At 45.1% G+C, this 27,787-nt stretch overlaps 2 protein-coding genes across 2 annotated transcripts in view; one reads left to right on the top strand and one right to left on the bottom strand.

Moving 5' to 3' along the window:
- The window catches only part of LOC119973965 (metalloproteinase inhibitor 3-like), a 41,490-nt gene extending 36,425 nt beyond the window's left edge, over nucleotides 1–5,065 (top strand). Inside the window, exons 4-5 of the mRNA XM_038812668.1 lie at nucleotides 673–800; nucleotides 3,272–5,065. Of these exons, the coding sequence (XP_038668596.1) occupies nucleotides 673–800; nucleotides 3,272–3,469 (326 nt within the window). The 3' untranslated portion in view covers nucleotides 3,470–5,065. The remainder of the gene's footprint in view (nucleotides 1–672; nucleotides 801–3,271) is intronic.
- syn2b (synapsin IIb) overlaps nucleotides 1–27,787 on the bottom strand; it is a 497,087-nt gene that overhangs the window by 179,545 nt on the left and 289,755 nt on the right. The window contains 3 exon segments of the mRNA XM_038812667.1: nucleotides 7,434–7,492; nucleotides 7,495–7,522; nucleotides 11,087–11,243. Coding sequence (XP_038668595.1) covers nucleotides 7,434–7,492; nucleotides 7,495–7,522; nucleotides 11,087–11,243 — 244 coding nt within the window.

The following is a 27,787-nucleotide window of genomic DNA, read 5'->3' as shown; positions in this document are numbered from 1 at the left end:
ACTGCATGTAACATGGGAAAAAGCAATGTATCTTTATGGTAAAACTGTTTACTGCATGGCTTTTTAGAGTAGGGACTACAGAGTATAAAACATGGCAAAGATTCGACTCATTTTTATCTCACTTATCAAAATATTTTTGCAACATTTTTTTAAATGACCATAAAGTTCTGCTCAAACATGTGTGATTACATTCAGGACTTTTATTCAGAGCCTTGCTTCAAACTCAACTCCTCCGGATGTTCTGTTGTTTTTAATCAATCATTTTGTTTCCCTGGTTGCTTTTTAGTTGTAAGGTGACTGTGTACCCATTCAGAATACATAATAAAATATAAAGATTGTACAATACCCTATTCATTTTTCCGATCCATGGGATGATAGGATTAAGTAAACGACTCATTGAATATAATGGCCTACCTGTAATTAACTGGTGTTGAGGTGGGAGTGTGCCAAGTGTGACACTTGCAGGCAGGCTTCCAAGGACAATAATAACTTTGTTTCACTGCCACTGAATAGCCTTGCTAGACTTTATTCTGGGAGGGAGGGCTACAACATTGTGTTCCCAATTCTGTGTTGAACCCTTTGTCTAATGTAGCTCCAAGCAACAGCCAGGTTGCAATTTCTGCCAGCTAATATGTTACATATAGATATGTGGATATTCTTTTTTTGTTTTAGGCCAACTTGGTATTCAGGGAAAAGTTCACATTGGACTTTGCAATTGGATTGTCCCATGGGATGATCTAACTTCAATGCAAAAACGAAACGTGAAGTGGAACAAATATGAAACAGGCTGCAGCTGTCAAGTAAGTCCAAATCCAAATACACTTTTTCAACTTCCATTTTGCCCTCTTGCGATGGCATTTATTGTTGGGGTGGAACAGCTCCAAGAGCTGATAACACTTCACAGTTGTGACTATTTGGCTCTCCTTTGTGTGAGCTGAGCCAGCGATTGATGGCAGGTTTTACAGAGGCAATTATGTGGCACCTCTTAGTGTCCTCACTTGACATCTACATGCATGCCTTCCAGCAGGATCATTGATAACAATCAGAAACAGGAACCCTGGCTGAGTTGACCCCTCTCGAACTAATGCCAGTTGTTGTGCACTGCCACAATTTTGATGCAATGCCAGATGCAAATGTACCAGACTTCATAGAATCCCTATAGTGCAGAAGGAGGCCATTCGGCCCATTGAATCTGCACTGACCCTTTTGGGCCCAATTCCCCATTCTATTCCTGCAACCCCATCCTAAGGGGTAATTTAGCATGGGCAATCCACCTAACCTGCACATCTTTGGACTGTGGGAGGAAACTGGAGCACGCGGAGGAAACTCACGCTTAACAGATATCTTTGCAGCATCCTTGAGCACGGGTGAGGTCCCGGAGGACTGGAGAATTGCTAATGTTGTCCCTTTGTTTAAGAAGGGTAGCAGGGAAAATCCAGGGAATTACAGGCCTGTGAGCTTGACGTCAGTGGTAGGCAAACTGTTGGAGAAGATACTGAGGGATAGGATCTATTCACATCTGGAAGAAAAAAGACTTATCAGTGATAGGCAGCATGGTTTTGTGCAAGGAAGGTCATGTCTTACAAACCTAATAGAATTCTTTGAGGAAGTGACAAAGTTAATTGATGAGGGAAGGGCTGTAGATGACATATACATGGACTTTAGTAAGGCGTTTGATAAGGTTTCCCATGGCAGGTTGATGGCAAAAGTGAAGTCGTATGGGGTTCAGGGTGTACTAGCTAGATGGATAAAGAACTGGCTGGGCAACGGGAGACAGAGAGTAGTGGTGGAAGGGAGTGTCTCAAAATGGAGAAGGGTGACTAGTGGTGTTCCACAGGGATCCGTGATCGGACCACTGTTGTTTGTGATCTACATAAATGACCTGGAGGAAGGTATAGGTGGTCTGATTAGCAAGTTTGCAGATGATACTAAGATTGGTGGAGCTGCAGATAGCGAGGAGGACTGTCAGAGAATACAACAAAATATAGATAGATTGGAGAGTTGGGCAGAGAAATGGCAGATGGAGTTCAATCCAGGCAAATATGAGGTGATGCATTTTGGAAGATCAAATTCAAGAGCGGACTATATGGTCAATGGAAGGGTCCTGGGGAAAATTGATGTACAGAGAGATCTGGGAGTTCAGGTCCATTGTACCCTGAAGGTGGCAATGCAGGTTGATAGAGTGGTCAAGAAGGCGTACAGCATGCTTGCCTTCATCGGACGGGGTATTGAGTACAAGAGTAGGCAGGTCATGTTACAGTTGTATAGGACTTTGGTTCGGCCACATTTGGAATACTGCGTGCAGTTCTGGTCGCCACATTACCAGAAGGATGTGGATGCTTTGGAGAGGGTGCAAAGGAGGTTCACCAGGATGTTGCCTGGTATGGAGGGTGCTAGCTATGAAGAAAGGTTGAGTAGATTAGGATTGTTTTCGTTGGAAAGACGGAGGTTGAGGGGGGACCTGATTGAGGTATACAAAATTATGAGAGGTATGGACAGGGTGGATAGCAACAAGCTTTTTCCAAGAGTGGGGGGTGTCAGTTACAAGGGTCACGATTTCAAGGTGAGAGGGGGAAAGTTTCAGGGAGATGTGCGTGGAAAGTTTTTTACGCAGAGGGTGGTGGGTGCCTGGAACGCTTTAACAGCGGAGGTGGTAGAGGCGGGCACGATAGCATCATTTAAGAGGCATCTAGACAGGTATATGAATGGGCGGGCAACAGAGGGAAGTAGACCTTGGAAAATAGGAGACAGGTTTAGATAAAGGATCTGGATCGGCGCAGGCTGGGAGGGCCAAAGGGCCTGTTCCTGTGCTGTAATTTTCTTTGTTCTTTGTTCTTTGATACGGGGAGAATGTGCAAACTCCTCACAGACAATCACCTGAGGTTGGAATCAAACCCAGGTCACTGGCGCTGTGAGGCATTAGTGCTAACCACTGTGCCATTGTGTCACCCATCCACCATATTAGAATATTTGATGCCAAATTTATTTTGAATCTCTGGAATGGAATGGTTCATGTTTACCAGTTCAATGCATCTGACAATTAGAACTACATAATAGCAGTTGGTTCTTAATGTCTTTCTTAGTACTGGGGATAATTACCGAACTGATTAGTAAACCCGAAGTGAACAGAGTTTCAGACTCTCAAGAGTTATATCTGAATTAACCCAACCTTAGACCTTAAAATACACAAGTATTACAATCTATATGCTATCAATAATTTGAATTGCTTTTCATAACTTTTGTAATACATTCTTATATTTCTGAACTCCAGGTTGTGACCTGCCTCAGTCTCCCCTGCTCGCTTCCAGAAAAGAGCCAGTGTGTATGGACTGACCTGGTAACTGAGAAAACTCCAGCTGGATCTCAGGCAAAGTACAGCGTCTGCATGGAGCGAGATGATGGTTGCTGTCACTGGTACGGAGAAGGATTAGCCAGCGCGAATGAGAATATCTATTACAGTGAACCCTGATTCTCCCTTCGCCCCACAAAAGTTGTGTTCTTATACCAGCTGCAAGTGGTGCAACTGTATCAAAGACCCCTAAGTTCTTCTCTTTAAACAAACATTTTGTCAGTTTACTGTATGCAATGTGAAGCATAGCAGTTTCTCCAACCATTCTTACACCTGCATCCCAATGAGTGACATGCAATTTTTATAGCCCCTCAATACATTCTGCTGCCGTGATAGGTTTTGTCACATGAGGCAAACTGAAGCATGACCACCAATACAATTCTTGTAAATGTATATTGACTCTGTAGCTGGTGAAGTTTCACATCAAAACCTATGAATTCTACAGATGTGAGCGGAACTAGAAATAAAATATATCTTGGTAATTGAGAATTATGCCGATTAGTTATATTTTTCAGGATTAAATAAAAAATCTAGATTAAAAATCCAGTGTGCAACAATGTATGTAATGTTTGCACTAGCAGTGATGAGGTTACAATCATATCAAAAATTGATATTTTCTTTTAAGGCTGTGCCACATGCAAGGTTATATTAGCATGCGGTTGACTGTACAAAGGGCACATGAGCTGCCAGTGTGCGTGATGCATCAGGGCAAATGAACAATGCCAACAAGCAAAAAGGCCGTCCCTTCCTTTGTCCCAGAAATATTCCCTTTGAAAAAAAACCCGAAGATTTGATATTATCTGAGGGACAGAGAAAGGAAATTATGTTTGTTTTCAAAAGGTTAGTGCCAATAAAATGATTACGGATGCCCTTCTTTGCCCCGTTGCCCATGGCAAAATACAATTTGCGCTGGTGCTGCAAAGAATAAAGTGGGACAACATCCAAATGTTAAGAATGTGAGTACAATGTCTGCATACTAGACCTCAAGTTATCTCAGATATATGTTGCGGTCAGGAAAAAGTTCCATATTCTATCAATCACATACTGTAGTAATACCAGTAAAACCGATGCCCAACACATCAGTTGGCCCATCAAAAAAACTGGTTCAAACAGCTTTTTTAAAGAAGTGATTAAAAACTAAGTGTACTTGCAAAATTCTGGGAATGAATACGTCAAGGCCAGTTGGGCTCCCAAGCATCAACCTTCACATTTGGTTGATAGAATCCAAATCCCATCAATTTTTCATTAAGCATCTTTGATTAGTCTAATGTGTAGGACATAGAAGGCAGCTGGGAAACCTGTTTAGTCATTAGAATATTCCAATCTAATTATCTGACTAATAACTGTGGTCAGTGGTCAAAGAAAGCCACACCACAAAGCTGAAATTGACAATATTCAAATTCAAGACCTATCTTTTTGTAGTTCCTCCCCCACTTTCATTCAAAGTGCTTAAATTTTGCAACATATTCATTTGCAAATAAACTGCTTTAAAATACAACAATAATAATATTTTATTGTCACAAGTAGGCTTATATTAACACTGCAATAAAGTTACTGTGAAAAGCCCCCAGATACAAAGCCCCTAAATATAGATACAATGATGATTTTCATATTTGATAGAATGCTGTGCTTTGCAAGAATTCTGTTGTCTTGTCAAATATCTAACAAAAAGCTTTCTTATAATGTTTTAATAAATGTGCTGCTTTTTCAGTAATACTTCTGAGAGATCAGATATGCTTTATTTCGAAAGGATTCAAGTGCCTGTGTCCAATTTATTTTTGATTAATTGGGACATCAAATAAGTATGGAAACTCAACAACATGCATTCCACTTAAAACAACTGTGGAATTCCTGAAAGTAGAGTTCCTATTTGTCTAATGTGAAGTGCACCACTCTTTCCTTGGAAGGATCATTCTACTTTCTTAAGCTCACTAAACATAGGAACTCTGATGAGCCAAATCTGTACGAGAGGTAATTCTGGAATTTAACCAGCTAAAACTGTCCAGCCCATTGATGCATAAGTTTAAAACTGTTTATCCAGTTAACACCATCCTAGTCAAGAGGTTAGTGCAAGCTTCACAACCTTTCACCTGGGGGCAGAGACATATTTGCATATTTTTCTTACTCAAGGGGGCCGATTGGGAAAATACAGACGATAAAGTTTCATTTTAATTTTTTTTTTTAAAGTTCAGGTTTTAAGGAAAGAAACAATTGCTGAGCAAACGGTGCAAAAAGTCATAGCATAAATTGTTCAGTTAAAAACTAGTGAACAATAAATTGACCAGAGTGTGAGAGTCAGTATATATGGGTGAGTGAGTGTGAGTGGGTGTCTGTGTATGGGTTAGTGTGGAAGAGACGCAAGCTGGCAAGACTTGAGGAGACCACAAAGAGAGAGGCAGACACTGCCAAACCAATCAGTGAACCCATTGGCCTACACCCATTGTCTCTCGAGACAGGGAGGCCCGAGAAGAATGGAATACGTGGTGGTGTGAGAGCAAGTGAGAAACCTGAGACTGGGTGTAAGACAGACGCATTCACACCCTCCATACACTCATTCAGTCTCTCACACTCCTCTCCATACACTCATTCAGTCACTCCCTCCCTCTGTCACTGAGTCATTTACTCCCACCCTATCCAGTCAGTCTCATCCCGTTAGTGTTGGGATGAGGCCGTTTAAATCTCGCGAGTGGCCTCTCGGGAGATTTGCCCGCTCAAAAAGTCTTGCAATATTCTACGGAATCTCCAGTTGTGATCTGGATCTCATTCTTGCTGGGCGAGATCCAGGTGCGTACATTTAAATGATCCATTAGGCTAATTTAAATATATGTGTTCACTCAATTCACTCGGGGCCTGGGATTCATGGGCCTCACCAGCAAGGCCTCAACCGGGATCCATTTGATACTGGTTCACAAAGTTGTGATGGCAGCTTGGGGGGGTCTCACTGGAGAGTCGTGATCCACGGATGTTCAGAGACAAGGCAGGGTGATACCCTGGCACTCCCCCGGCACCTGGGCACGTTGGCACTGCCAGCCTGACACCTTGATACTGCCATCCTGGAACCCTGACAGTGCCACCTGGGCAGGGTGTTAGGCTGGCAGTACCAAGATGCTAGGTTGCCCATGCCAGTGGTTGAGCCCAGCTGTGGCCTTGCCCATAAGGGGTTGAGGGAGGGGCTCGAGGACTCCGGAAGAGATAGGTTGGGTGAAGGTGGGGGGGCGTCCTGCGGGTGGGGGTGCAGAAGAGGGGTCAGTCTCACTCCTACACACACAGTCAGTCTCCCACTCCCGCACAAAGTCAGTTTCTCACTTCCGCACACACACTCCACAGCACTGAGCATTCCCCAGGCCTGCTGAGGCCTGGCCCTCCCATACCCAGAGGAAACATCACCCTCTGTGGATTGCCAAACCTAGCTCACCAGCCTCTAGCCCCACCATATTTTTCTTCATGGGTTATGTGATAAGTGCATGCCTTTAATATGGCAGAACAGCTTATACTGGACAGCGTGTGACATGCCAGTCACCTTCATGTAATAAATGCACAATAACCCCAACAAATACTTCTACCTATGGGTTTTGTGTAGTCATTAATGAAACCTAATTTGCCAATATCCAAAATAACACGTAAATGTGGTATATTTGAGTACAGACTGTATTGTTTCATTATATGTAGTACCAACGTACAGTTTTTCATTAATGTACAACAATCGCACATTGAGATGGCATAACCATAAAAATTAGATTGCATGCACAACCTGTAATGTTCATTGCCTTGAATAATTAATTTATAATAATTGAAATGATTTATATTAATTTTAATGAGCTATTTTTTGAACCTCTGCATTTCAATTATAAAAGAGCAAGAAGCAGCCTTACTAAGTGTAATATATTATGTGTATCATGCTCTCTCCAGGCCCTTACCAATGCTTCATGTTTTAGCAACAATTGGATGTTATCAAAATAACTTCTTGGACTCTCTATATTTGCTATCTCCAAAATTTAGAAGCCAGCTTGTTTTTTTGGGGTTTAGAATTCTTACAGTAGATCTGTCATACAGAACAAGGGAAAAAATCCAGAGCTACACTTACCATTTCCTTATGATTTGGATAAAAGACCTGTTCAATCAGCGGAAACTTCTCTGGCCCATGCCCTTGTAGATGCTCACCAGCTGTGCAAACTGGAACAGCACAAAGCCATTCCATTGCAAGAATTTATTAGATCAATAACATCTTTACAGATTTTCCCCTGGTTCTGATCCCTATCAAGACCTCAAAGGGAGGCAAAACAATTTAGAGAAAATACAGCTGTGGCAATTGCTGATGAACATTATAATCCAGAAAGCTATAATTCAAGTCCTAATCTCCTCTGGTTCCACCTGTCATCTCCGATGGGTTTCATATCAAAGAATTAAACCAGTCATAAATGCACAATCACATTTTTCCAGGATTCACTTATTTTTTTATTCCTTAGATTCTCCTTTCGCTAAATATTACCTTTTTAACCAAGAGGATGCAGTAGAATTTTTTCATTCATCTCAGCACTGTCACAGGACACGAGGAAGATATCAAACAGCATTATCAATACCTCTTACTTTCCCTGCTAGCGGTTTTTGCACAGGACTTTTACACACATACGTGGGTGTATGTCTGTTGCGTGTTTCTGGCATCTATATACTGTTATGTTATATAATGTAACAACCTAAGCATAGTAAAATACAGTGGTTAGCACTGCTACCTCACGGCGCCGAAGATCCGGGTTCGATCTCGGCCCCAGGTCACTGTCCATGTGGAGTTTGCACATTCTCCCCAGGTCTGCATGGGTCTCACCCAGAAGCCAAGATGTGCAGGGTAGGTGGAATGGCCACGCTAAATTGCCTCTTAATTGGAACAAATAATTGGGCACTCTAAATTTATTAAAGGAATAAAAAAAGAACAAAATGCCAAGGATTCTGGATATCTGAAATAAAAACAGAAAGCGCTAGGAAATCCCTGGTCTGGCAGCATCTGTGGAGAGAAATGGAGTTAATCTTTCAAGTCCAGAATGGCATTTCTTTTCAAGAAGAGTCATATTGGATTTGAACGTCAACTCTGTTTCTCTCTCCACAGATGCCGGAGGGGTGATGCCAGGCTGGTGCCGAAGGGTGATGTCAAGGGATCCAGCGTTGTGCCATGAGGGAAAGGGCTGCCAGGATGGTGTCAGGAGTTCCAGGCTGGGGCCCAAGGTGGTGCTAGGGTAGTACCATGACCAGTGCCAGGGGTGCCAAGGTGGTGCCAGGGCGGTGCCAGGGATTCCGGGGGTGATGCCAGGGGGTTCCAAGGTGCGGCCAAGATGGTTGCGGGGACTCCAGGGTGGTGGACACAGGCTGAAGGGTGGTGTCAGGGTATGCTCCTGGCGTGTGGAATATTCCCGTGGCGTGCTCGTTTGTGTACTGGGACAGCCTTTAAAAATGGCACTCGGATCACCGGATCGCTGAGTTGAAGGCAGTGCAGGTGAATCAGAAGCTGCCCAGCATGTGATACCCCTGCCTGCTTTATTTTTCTTCTAAGCCCCGCACTATGTGGTGGGAAAAGCCTCCATTGCCGGTAGTGACCTCAATGCCACTTCGGAGAAAGAATTCTTGACTTTGCCGAATTCAGAGAAAATCTACCTTGTGTCAGCAATTTCCTCACCAAAATCTTTAAGTACCTTGGCTTAGAGATAATTAGCCCCTGTGGATTTATTTATCTTAGGTCCATTATTTTCTCCATTACCTTTTTTTAATACGCTAAATCCATTATGTTCCTCTCCTTGATTTATATTTAGGTTCCCATACCCCAGTGGCAGTCTTCCTGCACTGTGAACATTTATATAATCCTTATTTCACAAGTTTGCTTTTATTTTATTATCCATGCTAATATGTGTGTATCAACCTCTAATAGGCTTACATTCCCCTTTACTCCTTTCCTCAACATAATTAAAAAATCTTTTGCTGTTTAGGGGCCAGAAATTTAAATTTCCCACGCCATTTGAACAGTGATGAAAATGTGGGGGCCTGCAATCTGACATGGACTCAAAATCACATCCAGGCCCAGCCTTGTTAAATGCTTGCCTCAATTTTGAATTTCCCTGAATTTGAAATCTTCAGTGAGGAGGTGGATCTCAGGCCTGTGTGAAACCAGGCCAGGTCAATTTATGACCTTTTGGAGAGGCCTACTGTGAGTTGGGAACCTTTTGACGAGTAGAGTTAAGAGGACTTGCAAACTTTAAAAGTCATAATTAGATGCTATATGTTAATTTAAGTATGGTTTAATGCAAGTGATTAGTAGGGTTCTATCCTTAAAAGCTAAATGACCATTAAATGATTAACATGCGTAAGTGTCCAGATATATTAGAATACTTTCTACAGTTGACAAAGTGCTCTTTTACATTCAATTGTATTGCGAATATTAGACATTAATGTTTCATATTGGACCATGCGCTTTTCAGTGAACTTATACAGTTGTGCAATAACTGTCCATTATTAATCCTGGCTGAGCTCGAAACCCCGCTAATTTAGCTCATCAACGGTTGTTTATACAGCTGTGAAAGGAACTGTGAGCTTTGCTTGCTTGTGAGTTTATGTGGTCCTCAAAGGACGTGCGGTTTGAATGAACCATTCTTTATATCACAAGCATTTCAACAACTGTTAATAGTGCTCCTAAGATCTGTCCATGGTGGTTACTGTGGAGGATGCACAGGGGACATAGTGGTATGGTAGGGGCATGGAAGATAGTGCAGTGCATGGAAAAGGCATGGAGCTTCTGGGGGAGGCTTGGAGGGGGAATGGGAGATATGAGGGGGCATAGGGGAGTGGCGTGGGGGTAACGACGGGTTGAGAGCTCATCGGCTTAAGGGCTAGCACAAGTGGCTAGCACGTGTCTTCACAGCGCCAGTGGTCCAAGTTCGATTCCCCGCTGGGTCATGTCTGTGCGGAGTCTGCACGTTCTCCCGGTGTGCGTGGGTTTTTCTCGGGTGCTCGGTTACTCCCACCAGTCCATGACAGCAGGTTAGGTGGATTGGCCATGCTAAATTGCCTTAGTGACCAAAAGGTTAGGAGGGGTATTGGGGGCAGCACGGTGGCCTAGTGGTTAGCACAACCGCCTCACGGCGCTGAGGTCCCTGGTTCGATCCCGGCTCTGGGTCACTGTCGTGTGGAGTTTGCACATTTCTCCCCGTGTCTGCGTGGGTTTTCGGCCCCACAACCCCAAAAATGTGCAGAGTGGTGGATGGCCACACTAAATTGCCCCTTAATAGAAAAAATAATTGGGTAATCTAAATTTTAAAAAAAAGGAGGGGTTATTGGGTTATGGGGATAGGATGGAAGTGAGGGCTTAAGTGGGTGAGTGCTGACTCGATGGGCCGAATGGCCTCCTTCTGCACTGTATGTTCTATATTCTAAAAGCCATGAATAAAACTAGGCCAAAGTTTTTGTGAATGGAGGGAGATTTCTAACCTGCTGGCTTCGGCATCTTGGGCATGCTCCGGGGGGTTGGAACCCCTCAATTCTAGCCTGACTTGACTTCCAGAGAGGGAAGCTTTCCTATGCATGCAGGTCCATTCAAAACTTGAGCATGTGGCGTCGAGAAGTAGCCTGACTTGCAATGCCCGAGGCCTCTCATGCAATCTCCTATACTGTGCCTGTTTGTATAATATCTCCTCTTGAACCCATTCAGGTACGTTATTAAAAATACAGAATTTAATTCTCCTATCATATTGAACTTACCACCCATGGCTTGTCACAGAAATTGTAGATGGATTCTAATGAGTTCATACTTGGCAGTCCACCATACTGTAGTCCTATAATAATATTCCGGAAATCCTCATTCTCTGCCATGCTATAAGGATGTTGCCTCACAATGACAAAGTCAGGTTTGAATGATCTGGTGATAGAACCACAAAATATATCTGTGTTAAAGCAATTTGGCAATGAACACATATTTTCCCCCTCCTAAATTGGACATGTTGACAATCAAAATCCATCTGCCCACCAAACTCCCAAACCCCCCCACCCAGCCTCAACCACATCTACTCTCAGATAGATGTGAAAGATCCCATGGACAGTGGTCACTGCAGTCAGAAGAAGAGATGAGACCATCATCTCCAGATCCCAGCCTACAATCAGCCAGGTGTTTGTTGTTGTGGAGATATTTTGTAAATTTCAGTCAATCTTATACAGGGTTTTACCGTGAGATTTTGTTGTTAATCCAGTCAAATCTGCACGAGGGGAAATTTTATGAGTTCAATAAACCAACAAATCTGATTTTGAGCCAAATCATGTTTCATGTGCATTTTGTTTTCATGACTCCTGGTCCCAAGAACTGTTGTAAGGGTTTAGGGAGCTGAATCTCTAACAAAGGCACTACATAAATGCAAAACTTTCTGTTTTATTAAAGCAACCTATCAGAAATACCCACAGTGTAACTTCAAACATTTCTATTCCCTAAAATGTGTGAAAAATATACCACGCAACTTTATAAGAAATTAACATCAGAAACAGCATATTTAGTTTTGAGAATGTGATGAAGATTGGATACCACACATAACATGCTTCAAATTATGCAGTTGGAAGCTATTTTCAGCTGCGTAGTCTAGGCCTTTCTGATTACTCGGTTGTATTTTTAAGTGTAACACAAAGTTGTTTTCAGCCGTGGCAAATGACAATTTTTAGTGACATAGGCTGAGGCCCGCTTCCAGCAGTTTCTCCGCACCCTCCCACGGAGTGTTGTTTGTGGACTGAGGCGGCACATCATTGGCTGCCGGTGGGATCTTCTGGTCCCGCCCAAGTCTACGCCACTGCGCTGGGTCACCCTTGACGGGACCGGATGATCCTGCCGACAGAAAATCCCACCCATAGTTTATGACTCAAATGCAGGAACATAAGACACAGGGGCATTAGGAGGCCAAATGGCCATATGACTGAACTATTATATCGACTCCACTCTCCTTCCCTATCGCCATATATCTCAGTCTTGAGTGCATGAATCAATTGCATTTTATATCCATTCATGGGATATTTATTGTGCTAAGGCCATCATTTATTGTTCATCCCTGGTTTCCCTTGAGCCAGTCTTAATCGTTATGGTCAGAAGGAGACCATTCAGCCCATAGGGTCTATACTAGCTCTCTGTAGAGAAATTCAGGCAGTCCCCATTCCTCCAGCTATCTCTGGCTACAAGTGCAGGTCAGAGGCTGGAAGGTCTGCAGCAAGTATCTCACCTCCTGACTCCCCAAAGCCTCTATAAGGCACAAGTCAGGAGCATTATGGAATATTCTCCCCTTGCCTGGCTGAGTAAAGCTCGAAACACCCAAGAAGCTCAACACCAACCAGGACAAAGCAGACCACTTGATTAGCACTTCATCCAACACCTTAAACATTTATTCTCTGCACCCACGATCATGGAGGACAGCAGTGTGTACCATCTACAAGATGCACTACAGCAACTCATCAAGGTCCTTTGACTGCACCTTCTAGATCCACAACCTCTGCCACCCAGAGAAAAACGGGCAGCAGGGAATAGAAACATGAATACCTGCAAGTTCCTCTCTCAGCTGCAAACAACATGCTGACTTGGAAATACATCGCCATTCCTTCACTGACACTGGGTCAAAATCCTGATTCCTTCCTAACATCATTGTGGGTATACCTACACCACATGGCCTGCAACACGTGAGGAGAGCAGCTTACCACCGCCTGCTCAAAGGCAATTAGGAATGGATAATGAATTCTGGCCTTGCCAGCGACATCAACAACTGTGACTTTTTTTTTAAAAGTCTGTGCATTAAGGAACTCCCTCAATGCTGTTATGGTGCAAAAATTCAGGTTTTTGACCCAGCAATGAAGAAGGAACTGCAAACATTCCAAATCATGAGGGTGTATGATATGGAGAAGAATGCAGGTAGTTTTCCATCCACCGCTACACTTCTCTTTCGAGATGGTAGAGGTCGTGAATTTGGGATAAGCTAAATGGCATACCTTCTTATTTGAGAACGATGACTATGAGACAAGTTTAAGGCAGGGCCTCAGCTCTCTTATCACAGGAATGAATCTCTCTTTTTCTTATTCATTCACAGGACGTAACTGTTGCTGGCAAGGCTAGCATTTGTTGCCATTCCTACTTGCCCTTAAATACATGAATAGTTTGGCAGGCAATCTGGAGGGCAGTCAGAGTCAATGTAATAGGTAGTCCAGAAGGGGAAGGACAGGCAGATTTTCCTTACCTGAAGGGACTGTAGTGAACCAGTTGGGTTTTCATGATAATCGTCATGACCAAAACATAGAGAGAAGCTTTTCTATTGTGGATTTATTCATTGGAATTAGATTCCACCAGCTGCACATGGTGGGGATTTTAACCCCTATCTTCAGAGCAATTGGCTTGGACCTCTAGCTTAATGGTCCAATGACATTACCACATGCCACCTTTGCCAAAATCCCATTGAATTAAACCTGTTATGCCCCCTTTTCAGGCAAGTATCACCTCCTTAGGGAAGGCAACAAATACTGTGCACTGTACTTCAAGTATACTCTCCCGAAGCCCTAAATAATGTAAACAATCTGGCCATAACTTTTATCTTGCAACCAATTGCAATAAAGGCTAACATACCATTTGTCGTCCTAATTATTTGCTGTACCTACATGTTTGATTTGTGCGATTAATTTACATGGATTCCCAAATCAATCTGATTACCAACATTTACTGGTCTCTCACCTCTTACAAAAATGCTTTACCATTATTTCTAGTGGATAATTTCACTCGCACACACTTTACTCAATTTGCCACTTTCTTGCCCAATCATTTACCAGGTTTACATCCCTTTTCATCCTCCTAACAGAATCCTTCCCACTTAGTTATGTATCGTCAGTAAACTTGGATACATTACACTTGGTCCCCTCTTCTAAGCTGTGATATAGAGTTATATAGTGAGTGAGTGAGTGGTATATGGTGAGCATAGCTGCCTTCCAAGCAGTTGATCCACAGTAATAATTGATCGGAATTATTTTGGGCGGCACGTGGCACAGTGGTTTGCACTGTTACTTCACAGCACCAGGGCCCCAGGGTCAATTCCCGGCTGGGGTCACTCTCTGCAGAGCCCGCATGTTCTTCCGTGTCGCATGGATTTCCTCCAGGTGCTCCTGCTTCCTCCCACAAGTCCTGAAAGATGTGCTTGTTTGTTGAATTGGACATTCTGAATTCTCCCTCAGTGTACCCGAACAGGTGCCTGAATGTGGAGGACTAGGAATTTTCACAGTAAATTCATTTTTGCAGTGTTTAATGTAAGCCCACTTATGACAATAATAAAGATTATATTATTAAATAGCTGATGACCCGATCAATGATCCGAGTGACAGCCTTGCTATTCTACAAATGCACTGTTCATTCCTCCTCTCTGTTTTTCTGCCCATTACTGAATGCCCAATATATTACCCACTATCCCTGTGGTGATTTCTGTGTGTGCATGTACACAAGGGGTTAATGTGCAATCAGTAGCACCACATGATCACTGGAGGGCCGGACCAACAGGGGTATAAAAAGCAACCACATTGTGTCCCTCGCTCTCTCTCTTGGGTGCACTGTGAGCAGGCTAGTTCCGATGGCTAGTGGAGTTAGGTATAGTTGCTATGGTTAGATCTTGTTAACCTTATCATTAGTATCAATGTTAAAGTAAATAACTCACACAATTATTGTTATAGTTACTCAATAAACCTTTAGTTACTACTGGACGTGTTCGAGTCTTCTTCATCGAGATTCAGAAGATCTCATCATTAACAAGGTTTGAGTAACTCATATTACACTCGTAGTATATCAAGATAATACAGGAGTGTAACAAAGCAATCCCGTGATCCCTAATCTTGTGGAATAACTTCTGTGTGGTATTTATTAAATCCCGTCTGCAATCCAAATACATCACACCCACTGCCTCCCCCTGCTGGTGACACCCACACAAAACTCAAATAGATTTGTCAGACACGATTTCCTTTGTAAAACTAGACTGATTCTGTTTAACCATATCAATAATTTCCAATACCTAGTTACGAGACCTCCAATAATAAATTCTAGCATTTACCCGACTACTGATGTTAGGCTAACTGCTCATATTTTTCCCATTTTCTCTTTGTTCCATTTTTGATTTACTCTTCTATATATTAGAAAAACTTGACATTGTAATGAGTCACTGAACCCAAAAAGACAAAAGTAGTGTTCTGTATTACTGTAATGTGCACTATTTACTGTATAGGAGATACTGCTATGTTCCCATGTATATTATGACCTTCCAGCCAATACTTTGTACTTTTCCAAAGTGAAAAGTGAAAAGAAGGGACTGCCCAAGGATCAACTGACTTATTTTGTGGAATGAAACCACCGCGCTATATCAAGGAGGCAACAAGGGGTATCTTCCAGACTGATTGTTGTACCACTGCCTTCCTGAAAGTAATTCGAATGGTGATTTGAAATTGAATGGGCCATTCAAAACAAAGACACTGTCTGTTTCAAAAGTTCAAGGTGTCAAATGACCTTCATGAGATGTATCATCAAACATACCACCCTTTTTCTTTGAAAAAAAGACTTTGAATTCTACATGCCAATGATGCTGAGTCATTCTATTGTCTACTTTTAAACTTAGTAAGATGTTCTTTGGAGAGAAAGCTCCCATGAAAGCCATCAATTCCAGCTACAAATCATCAAAGTAGCCCAGGTAATAACAGCAAAACCTGAAAGTGTGAGAAGGACTTCCTCCAACCTGTTCCAGCTTTGGGTTAACCTGAGATATCAACCTCCTGGAACTTTGACTGCAAGCATCCTTACAGTTACAGAGAAGCCTCTACAAGACCATTATTTAAACCAGTGTTTTTCAAACTGGTTTTTCCCCTTTGTGTCCAGAGATATGCAGGTTAGGTGGGGTTACAGGGATGGGACAGAGTTGTGGGCATAGGTAGGGTGCTCGTTCAGATGGATCGATGCAGGACTTGATGGGCTGAATGGCCTCCTTCCTGCACTGGAGAGTTGATATGGCATGGACGTCCCTGGTGGAAGAGATTGGGAGGAGGAAGGATGTTCTGTATGTGTAGGGGAAAGGATAACACCTGGATCTACTGTTTTTCTCAACTGCTGCAGCTGGTGCTGCTCTGCTTACTTCATATTCCTCCTCCCATTCCTCACCAAGACCCAGTGAGATGTACTAGCAAGATGCCATGGACCAAGAAACTCTCATTTTCCTGGAGAACTCCTTGTGAATGTCCCAATAAGCTGGAATAGCACAATGCTGAGTGGCGATCAAATGGTAGCTGCCCTTTTTGAATGGCTGTTTTAAATATGCTTGAAATCAATATCAACACCGTGTTTGCACCCCAGATAGCTGATCACTGTTGGGAGAGAGCATTAGCTGGAAAGCTAGCTGACAAAATGCTGCACGGTTGTGTCTAATAAGCAGGAAAAGGCATTTAGTGGCAATCACACAGTTTAACAAGTGTCTGAGTATTTCGAAATCTAGCTTCAAAACTCTTTTTACCAATGTGCATCTTGCATTAAACTTGGCCAAACTGGCATTTCAGCTTATGGCCCAGCTTGGCTGCCTCTTTAGAGTCAATTGGTGAAAATCTCACACATATTTCTGCTTGTTCTGTACCATACTTTTTTCTGGGGCTAGTCACGTGGACTCTAGGGTGTTTTTGGTCCTCTACTTTCTATGGCAACTAAAGGATGTTATTAATCAATGCTGCGACGTAGTACCAGTAATAAAATGAAGCGTTGAAAAGGAAGATCAATCACACGCAATAAACTTTACAACATTCCTGAATATGAGTAAGTTTCGGGTGAAACTAAACTGTGATGCATGCTGATTTCACTCGGACCTTCTCCAGAGGTGGTTTTTAATTGGAGTAACAGTCAAATTGGAAAATGAATTGGAAATGCTAGCATATCACAAGCCAGCTATTCATGGTGACAATGTCGAATAACTGCTTTGGGTGATAAAACAGAGGATCTTTTGCATCACTTAACCTGAAGGTATGAATAAAAAGCAATACACTATGGAGGGAAAGGTCAACAGGACTTTCATCGTGACGCAATGTTCACACTCAGTTTGTGATCATCGGGATGGGGGGGCTAAGGCCCCCCTAAGGCTCAGGGTTTCCAGGGGCTGTGCTCAGACCTGCAATCCAGCGCACTGGCTGTGATCTCTGGAGGTTACTGCCAGTGTGAGAGATGGATGACGTACTGGTCTTTCTGCTAGGTGCCTACCCAACAATGGTGAGCAGGGACGTGCAAATGCACCTCATGTGGAAGAGAGCTGCTTATCATCTCTGTGTGCCCCTCTCAAGGTTCTCCAGACAGAGGCAACTGCTCTTCCACCCCTTGCCAGTGACCTCTGCATCGAATGGTGCCATGATGAATGAGAAGTGTCCAGTCATGGGACTGGATGCTCCTTTGCAGCTGCAGCCAACTCAGGCACCAGTGGAGAGATGTTGAGGCTAAGATCATCATGGTTAAACAGGACAGAAAAGTCAGGCAGGCTGCCTCCAATGCTGCTGCCAGCGAGGGAGGGCACCCAAGACCAGCACCACAGGCGTAGGTTTAAATGCACCTTAATCACAACAGGGGTGTGTCACAGGTGACTATATTGTGTCCATTACTTTGAAGTTTCTGGTAGGTTTGGAATACTTGTATGCTCTTTTTGTGTTAATGTGAAATAACATAAACATTTTCTTTAATTTAATGGGCGGTGTTGGATGCATGCTTTGAACAGTAGCCAGATGTTGCATAGGCTTGTAACTGTATGACATTGTGTGGCATTGGAGTTCTGTGTTGGGTGATTCATTTAAGACTTTTTGCAGATGAGACCTTGCCATTCGATCGAATACGTCTGGATACCTTGAATGTCTAGCTGAAGGTTTGCTGGATCAAAACATCCCTTGTGTCCTTGCCAACCTAAATGTTCCTGTCATTAGCTTTGATGTCTTCACCCTGTGCAATCCCAGGCTCTTCCCTGACTCTTCAATAAAGTCATCCTTCTGAGCCTGTGGAGCTGCCTCACTTTCCTCTGCCCCCCCCCCCCCCCCTTGTCAGAGCCAGGTTGTGCAGGGCATAGCATGGAGAAACTATGAGAGAGACACCTTCTGGAGGCTACTGCACTGATTCCCTGGATCAGTCAGGCATCTGAAGCGCATCTTGAGCAGCCCAATAGTCCTCTCCACCACTGGTCTTATGAAGGGATCACTAGTGTTGTATCTCTCCTCTGCCTCAGTTCTTGGGTGACGGAGTAGGGTCATCAGTCACCTCTTCAAGGAATAACCCTTTTCCAACCAGGAACCATCCATCCCATCTTGCAGGAGTCACAGCAGCCTTAGTACCTGGGAGTGCCACAAGATGTAAGACTCATGTAAATGCCTGGATTACGGGCACATTCTGGCAGAATATGTGTCCTATGGTCACAGACAATCTGCACATTCATTGAGTGACATCCCTTCCTATTGTTAAAAGTTCCCTGCTCACTAGCTGGTGCCCTGATGGTCACATGCGTACAGTCTGTAGCACCCTGGATGCGGGGGGAAACTAACCATTTCGGCAAACCCTTGTGCTCTCTCCGCCTGGCTGGTCCCATCTGTCTGGTAGTTGATGAATGTGAGGGCATGTCTAAAGATGACATTAGTCATTATCTGTGTGGCTGATTGAGATATGTTGCACAAATCCCCCACTGAGCCCTGAAATGAACTTGAGGTGTAGTAGTTGAGAGACATGTTGACCTTCAACATCACAGGCAGGTGGTGTCCCTCCCCCCGGCCCCCCCCCCCCCCCAGTTGGAGGTAATTTGGAGACCTATCATGTGCAAATTGGTGTTGCTGTGCCCCTGGAGAGGCATAGTCTCCTGTAGCACTGGACCTCAAACATTTGGAGGTAGTTGATGCGCTGGCTGTAAATTCTAGCCACTGGCGCCTTTGGCATCCTCGCTTACCATGGCTTCCCTGTTGGCCTTGCACCACAGGGATAGGGTGGAGGTGTGGGCTTTCCATGGACCTGTGCAGACTCGATGGGCTGAATAGCCTCCTTCTGCATAGTAAATTCTATGATCTATGACCAGCTGAGCCTCTCCTTCAGGTCTCTGCCTGCGATGCTGCCTGTGCTCACTTTGCCCCCTCTCCTCCCTGTACCTCTCTTCCTCATCAGAGGAGGTCTCACCAGTAGAAAACACTATCCCCATGAGATTAGATGCAAAGGAGCTGTGCCTTGCACATGAAGTATCACTGTGCCCCAAACCTCTGGAAAACTTTCCGGGGAAGGCCTGAAATGCTGAAAGGCTGGCTCCAAATGCTTAAGAATAACTAGGGAATGCAGGAAAAACTTTATACTCACACAGCACAGTGGGCGCCATGGTAGCACAGTGGTTAACACCATTGCTTCACAGCGCCAGGGACCCAGGTTCGATTCCCAGCTTGGGTCACTGTCTGTGCGGACTCAGCACGTTCTCCCCGTGTCAGCGTGCGTTTCCTCCAGGTGCTCCGGTTTCCTCCCACAAGTCCCAAAAGATATGCTGTTAGGTGAATTGGACATTCTGAATTCTCCCTCTGTGTACCCGAAAAGGCGCCGGAGTGTGGCATCCAGGGGCTTTTCACAGTAACTTCATTACAGTGTTAATTTAAGCCTACTTGTGACAATAATAAAGATTATTATCACAGAGAAACTGCTGCTATTCCTGCCCTTGGATGAGGAAATGCATAAAACGTGATGAGCGCTCGCCTGTTTTGTCCATGCACCAAGCTAAAAATCACATGGGCAACCTGAAATTGCAGTCGATTAGACGTTTAATTACTTTAATTGGTCCTTTAATTGTTGACGGGTCTGCATTCGATTCAAACAAGTGGCCACCGCCCTCAAAATTGATGACGTCGGGAAGTGTGCCCAATGTCTTCTCTCGTGATTACAGGCACTTCCCATGCAACATAAAATTCTGGCCAGGAGAAAGTATACAATTTCAAACAGAAGAATTGTGATCAATTGAATAAGTGCAAAAAAAAACAAGACTTTCATTTATATGGTACCTGTCATGACCTCAGGATGACTCAAAGTGTTTTATAGCCAATGAAGTACATTTGAAGTTCAGTCACATGTAGAAAATATGACAGCCAATTTGCCCACAGCAAACTCCCACAAACAGCTTTGTGAAAATGACCAGATCTGCTTTTGTGCTACCAACTGAACCACAGTCTGACACTATTGACTTTCAGACTTGCTCACAGTGGAGGAGGCCAGAAGCAAATCAGGAACACAGAGGTCTCAGCAGCACATCCTGCCTGCCCCACTGTGAGATTCGTTGTTTTCCCCACTCATGGATAGCCAATGAACCGATCTGTGTGCAATCGCTAGAGCAAACTTTATCCGCCTTGCAGCGAGGTAAACCTGCTTTTGGGATCCAGCCACCTCACTTCGGCGGCAGAACGGTGATTCCACCCAACAGATCTGAAACTGGCAACTTAATGTGATTACGCACATGCAGAGTTCAACTTTCCTGGTAGACACTTTTTAATCTTTCAGGAATGTCACCAAGGTGCATCCACTTTCTCTTAACATTAAAAAGGACAATAAAAGACTGTGGGTGCAATTTAGCTACCACTTTACGCCTGACGTGGATCTGAGCGTGCTGGGTAAATAGCGGGAAAGACCAAAAGAGAGATTCGTGCCAGGGGCGAATCCGTTTGCTATATAACTGGACTGCTCATGATAGTGAATTCGAGTTAAAAAGGACCTGCAAAGATGGAACACACTCCCGCTCTCCCTCGCGGGGAGAGTCCAGACGATCAAAATGAACGTACTGCCCAGGTTCCTTTTCCTGTTTAGATCCATTCCGATCTACATCCCCAAGGCCTTTTTCAAAGTGCTGGACAAGCATATCATGGCGTTCGTATGGGGGGGTAAAAATACTAGGATCCCAAAGAAAGTCATACAAAAAACAAAATCCAGGGGGGGGCTAGCCCTCCCGAATCTACAATTCTACCACTGGGCGGCAACAGCCGAGCGAGTAAGGGGATGGATCCAGGAGCCAGAAGCCGAGTGGGTGCGTGCGGAGGAGGCCTCCTGCATGGGAACCTCCCTCCGGGCCCTCGCCACGGCAGCACTCCCATCCCCACCCCAAAAAACACTCCACCAGCCCAGTGGTGACAGCCACCCTCCAATCCTGGAACCAACTGCGGCAGCAATTTGGCCTGTACAAAATGTCGGACAAGGCTCCCATCTGCAACAACCATAGGTTCAAACCAGCACTGACTGATGCCACCTTCAAAAGGTGGAGGCAGGACGGGGGGACACTGACAGTCAGGGACCTATACACGGACGACAGGATCGCAACACTGGACGAACTGACAGAGAAATTTCAGCTAGCTGGGGGGAACGAGCTACGGTACCTGCAGCTCAAAAACTTCCTACGAAAGGAGACAAGGACGTACCCACAACCGCCACGACAGACACTACTGGAAGACCTACTGGACGCAAGTATCCTAGAGAAAGGGAACTGTAGTGACATGTATGACCGACTGGTAGATAGGGACGACACCGTACTGGACGCAACAAGAAGGAAATGGGAGGACGACCTGGGGATGGAGATAGGGTGGGGACTCTGGAGCGAAGCACTGCATAGGGTCAACTCCACCTCCACGTGCGCAAGGCTCAGCCTGACGCAACTAAAAGTGGTACATAGAGCCCACTTAACGAGAAACCGTATGAGTAGGTTCTTCCCGGAGGTGGAGGACAAATGTGAGCGGTGCCAAAGAGGCCCGGCTAACCACGCCCACATGTTCTGGTCTTGCCCCAGACTTGTGGAGTACTGGACAGCCTTCTTCGAGGCTATGTCCAAAGTGGTGGGGGTGAGGGTGGAGCCATGCCCGATAGTGGCGGTCTTTGGGGTTTCAGACCAGCCAGATCTATTCCTGGGGAGGAGGGCGGACGCCCTTGCCTTTGCCTCCCTGATTGCCCGCCGTAGAATCCTGTTTGGCTGGCGGTCAGCAGCACCACCCAGAGCTGCAGACTGGCTGTCCGACCTCTCGGAATCTCTCCAAATGGAGAAAATCAAATTCGCCATCCGAGGGTCGGACGACGGCTTCCACAGAACGTGGGAGCCATTCATGCAACTGTTCCGGGACCTGTTTGTGGCCAACGTACATGAGGAAGAATAGTCGGGTGGCCAAGAAGCAGGGGAAAATGGACGGGAATCGGGGGAAGGTAGCCGGGGGGAGGGGGGGGGGGGGTGGCTACGGGCTCGGTATGGGGGTTTGATGGCAAGCCAAGGCCCAAAACCAAACTATAAATAAATGCCTATAAACATGTGCCTCGGCCATATTGGGGAATGTAAAATATGTATGCTGGCTAAAGGGGGCGGCCACAATTATTGTTATGAAGATGCTTACCTGTAAATATTCATGTTAAATTTTTGTGTTTTCCTTTTTTTTTTTCTCTCTCTCTAATAACTTGTAATTTGTCATATATAAAATATGAAAACTCAATAAAAAAACATTTATAAAAAAAATGATAGTGAATTCTGGACCACACCCAAATCTGGTGATCATATCATTAACACTCATTTGCATTAAGATCCATCTCATTAGTGAGATTAAAGTCCAATGAAATCACCGCCCAGGAATTAACCGGCTCCCCAGTGAGAAATCATGGGGGCGTCATTGAGTACTTCTTTTTAAAAATGTGAAGCTGGCGCAATGGCTGCTGAGGGGAACTGAGGAGGTGAGAAGCCATTCCCATTTCCTGGCATGCAGCTTAAGGGCATTGGAGCTGCTGCCTCAACACTCGGCGAGGAGAGGGGGGCCCTCAAAGGGGCTGAGTTTGGTGGGGGGGCTGAAGCATTCCAGTTCAGGGATTGCCCCTGGGCTAGGAGAGGGGTGTGGAGCATTGAGGGGCTTTTCATCTGTGAGGTCTTCAATACACCTTAAAATATTGTGGATACCTATAACGGGGCAACTGCAGCTGCTGCCTGTCTGTCCTACCAGACACTTCCAGGATAGAGCCCTGCTCTTGGTTCTATGCTGAAGGTCACTTTAACTGCATTGACTGTGAGCAGCCTCTAGCTTCACATGTGAAGGTCATTACTAATAAGGAATTGGCCTTGTCAGTTGTGAGGGCATTTCACAGCTGCAGGTTGTGTTTGCTGTTGCTTGTGACTGCAGGTGCCTGGAGGCTGCTGTTGCTGTTTCCTTCTTTTTCTAAAGCCGGAAAGAAGGACAATTGTTTCTAAGGTACCTGGGTCCTAGAACACCGGGCTCAGGAGGACATACGAGTTCAGAAGGCAATCCAATTTGAAGCAAGAATGCGCTGCGGGACCTGGTACGCGACATTATTCCAAATGGGCCGCCTGCCATTGCCGATGGAGAAATGATTTCGCAGATTGCTGATGCTTTTTTCATGGTATGGTGAGTGCTACATGTAACTGGCATGTCACCACGAGTTAAACACGCTGGAAGTCAAAGATGTTCAACTGCACCTTGAGCGCCAGTGGAATATGTGGATGACAGGATTTGGTTCCGGTGAGATTGTAACCATGTAGGGGGGGGGGGGGGGGGGGGGGGGGGGACCTGCATAGGTGCAGCTCCTGGATGGAGAATGGCACTGATACATGGAACAAGTCACACATTGATAGCAGTTCATTTCTATCATAAAGTTCTGGATATGATAACATATTCGCAGGCTTATCCTCTATTTTGTTGAGGGACCTGCGAGGGGTAATACCGTGTGTTTGTTTTCATTTGTGAAAATCAGCTGATATAGCTTTGAATTGGTACCAATATAGAACAGTATCCTTGTTGTTTAATGGTTAGTGTGATATGTGGAAGTTACATCATTGATTTTCAAACCTTTCATAGTGTTGACCGTTTAATAAGCAAAATATTCTCAAGTGACTTCTCATGGGTTCACGTGCCAAGCCTCAGACGATGATTATTGCATCGCATTTCAATCAAACCTTGAAGCCCGAGCAGTTTCCCTGAACTCCAGAAGCATCAGCACCATTGAGGCAGCAGCCAATAATCAAACACACAAGAGCTGGGCTTTAGGGCTGCGGATATCCTCATGACCATAGGTGAAGTGTGTGGATCAGGGGTGGGCATCTGACCACGGTCTCCCTAATGTTCCTGACGGGGGTCTAGGGGCTCCTGCTGTGCCCAGGCATGAGTTTGCAGAGCGAGTTGTTTCAGCACAACTGGCTCTGGGGATGACATTCTGAAGGAAGGAGGGATATGTAAGGGTGGGGAGGTTTGATTTGAGTGTGCCGAGGGTGAGGGTCTAACTGATTGTCGGTCTCTCTCCTTCTCCAATCCCTTACAGATGTAACAATTTGGCTGGTTATGTTGATCCTGCAGAGGCTGCCCTTGCAGTCCTGGTGGCAGCCCAACCAGCCAGGCTTCGGAGAAGGTGGCAGCAGCAGCATCATCACAGGTGGGAGGCAGCACTCCATGTGCAGGGCCGGGCGCGAACGCCCATTAGGATGAGGAGGCACTCAGAGGCGGACGACAGTAACACGCCCAAGATGTACAGGTATCGTTGGTCTTTCTAGGAAATGACGGACAGCATGTGCAGCAGGAGACACTGTCTCAACAAAGAAACATGCGGCACCTGTGCCATGTCCTCGTGGACTTGGCACCCCGTGGAGGAGTAGGACACCGACTCCCGGTGGCTCTGATGGTGCCTGCAGGGTCCTGGGGGTCTCCATGGGATGGAGGGGCAGTTAGAGTGAACTCCATAAGCTTCTGTGTCACCTGGCAGCTCCCCATTGTCTGCACCATTGTTTCGACGCCCTCAGCGATACTCCTCAGTGACTGAGCCATGCTCTCCAGTGCCTCTGCAATATCGGCCTGCGTCTGGGACATGTCGCTCATCGACTGGGACATGATGTCGAGGCCTTCAGCCATGGTCATCACGGACTGAGCCAGGCCTTGGGAAAAACCATTCAAGACACCGATGTCATGCTCCAGGCTTTCCACTGCGGTCACCACCTTAGCAGTGTTGGCCTCAGTGCCACGCATTGTCGGCATCATTTCCTGTGCCCGTAGCCTTTGGAACACCTCCAATTGGCTATGCACTCACTGGAATGTCACTGACACCCACTCCTGAATTTCTCTCTGTGTCCTATCACCTTCGTCAGCTCTGGGACAACCTTATCCAGAGGGTCGGTATCTGATTGGGACTCAGCTGAATCCAACAGCTGACATCCTCGGAAGTTCCTGCTTCGACCTGATGTGCATCAGCAACTGTGTAGTGCCCACCAGATTGTGCCCCAGAAACCTGTCCACTAATGTTGAACATGAAGGTGTGTGTCCCTCTGTTGCTGGAAGGGGGGATGATAGCTGCGACACATGATGGTGATCTCCTCGGAGCTCTCCTCTGAGGTCTGTTGGGTGCGTGAAGGGAGAGGAGTGCGGAACACCTCCGGCTGGCCCAGCCTCATCAGATGGAGATCTTGCAAGACAATGAACATGTAGTCAGTGAGAGTGAAGGATCATTTTCTTTACTACGAACCATTCACTTGAGACAAGTCATCTGGGTCAAGAGGCAGTGAATCCATACCTCTGCGGCGCAGGCCAACCTTGCTATGGGTGACTACTCTCTCCTTAGACAACCCTGCGATTTCCAGGGCCCGTTCCTCATTGGAGGTGAGGACTCGAATCTCTGTTGGCCCTTTCATGCTTTTTATGAGCTATCTTCTCCAGTGGGTACAAAGAGAGGGCATTGTGAGCCTTACACTTGATGGGTCCAAAGGGGTCAATAGCAGATGGCATGTGTGGGCACCACACCTGCACAAGAAGGGGTTGTGCTGGTGGATGCCAGTGGGTTCTCAGGAACAAGCACAAAGATCTGATGTGGAAAGGGTGCGAGGTGTCAGCCAGTGATTTGGGGGGGGGGAACGGGTTGGGAATTTGAGGGGTGGTAGGTGGAACTAATGCCAGGAGATAGGTGGTAACTTACTGTTGTCGCTCAGTGGAGGTCGTTGCTCCTCTTTTGACATTGTACAGCGGTCCTCCTTGTCTTGCTGCCCACACTGACACCGCTGTCACTGCCTCCCAAGCGGTATTGGTGACCCTGCTGCTGGTCCTCCAACCCCCATAGGGGAACAGGATGTCCTGTCTTGCATCAACAGTACCGAGAAGCCTGGCCAGGTTTGCATCCCACAAGTGAGGAGCAGGTCTGTGCACTGCCATGCTTCTGTGTTGATTGGAGGGAGTGTTTAAAAGCAGCTCTCCCGTCTTAGCAGTGAGATGCTGAGGCGCAAGGTTGGTGAATCCGACACACAATAATGGTGAGGGGTAGTGGGAGCTCATTTCCGGCACTAAGTGATATCAAATATGGGCTGCGATCTCGCCAATTCTAGCCATCGAGAAACAGCCAATCGTGCCCAAATTGCCACTTTGAAATGTTTAACCTGCCCTTTGAAAATAAACAGGAATTCCTAAGAAATATTTTAAACTCGACTTCACAGCCGATCACAGCCCGAATCCACCTTCTGTCACTGACCCAAGCTGTGTGCAACTAAGGGCTTTTGCATGCTTTCAAGTTAAACCTTGTTGATACATACCCAAAACCACTTGGTAAATCTGGCTGGATAACAGGAGCCTTTAGGCATCAGTAGGATGAGCTTCAATAGTCTCCACTCAGCCGTGACTGATTATGTTGTTGTATACTTTTTGCAAAACAAATCACAGAAAGTACATTGCCCTGGAGAGTAACTTCTGCACAAAAGACTCTCAGCCTTTACCATATAAATGATCACAAATGTAATGGAATATTCAAGGTAAAATCTGTCCCCATTGATTATTTTCACCAGAGCACTGAGGACTGTTAAACTGATTTATATCTTTAATATATCACCAGTAAGCTTACAAAATATCCTTTCAACATCAAGGTCGAAAGTATTAACATGCAATTCCACTTGAATGCAAAATATTGCCATATACTTTCTCAATCAACTTGTAACTTCTTCCTGTCTTGATGACCCAGATTTTACACTTGCATTAATAGCATAACTGTCAGCCTTCACCATCATTATGACTGTGAAACTGACAGCAACTTCTGTTCTTCACACATGCTCAGTTAAACACAGAAATTGCTATCGGTGATTCTTGACTTCGCCACACGGTGCGTTTGATACTCCTCAGTCTTGGAAATCTTCAAAATCACTTGATTTTGACATGAACGTTTATGCTGTTAGCCTTGCCTGAGAAACCTGAGAAAAGGATATATTTTGCTGTATGAGGTGCAACTGGATTTTTAACCAGGTACTATATTGCTGAACAATCTCTCTGGCCTTGAGAAACTAATTTTGTATTTGTGGAATGTCAACTTTCTCCATTATGATAAAATAATCATAGATTTTTTAAAATAATATATTTTTAAAATTTTGTTTATGGTAGTTCAGCTTCTGTCTTAATCCCCATATGCAT

The sequence above is a fragment of the Scyliorhinus canicula genome, chromosome 11 (assembly GCF_902713615.1).
Source record: "Scyliorhinus canicula chromosome 11, sScyCan1.1, whole genome shotgun sequence".
Lineage (NCBI taxonomy): Eukaryota > Metazoa > Chordata > Chondrichthyes > Carcharhiniformes > Scyliorhinidae > Scyliorhinus > Scyliorhinus canicula.
Note: the sequence above shows the minus strand (reverse complement) of the source record. Positions and strands in the feature narration are given on the sequence as shown.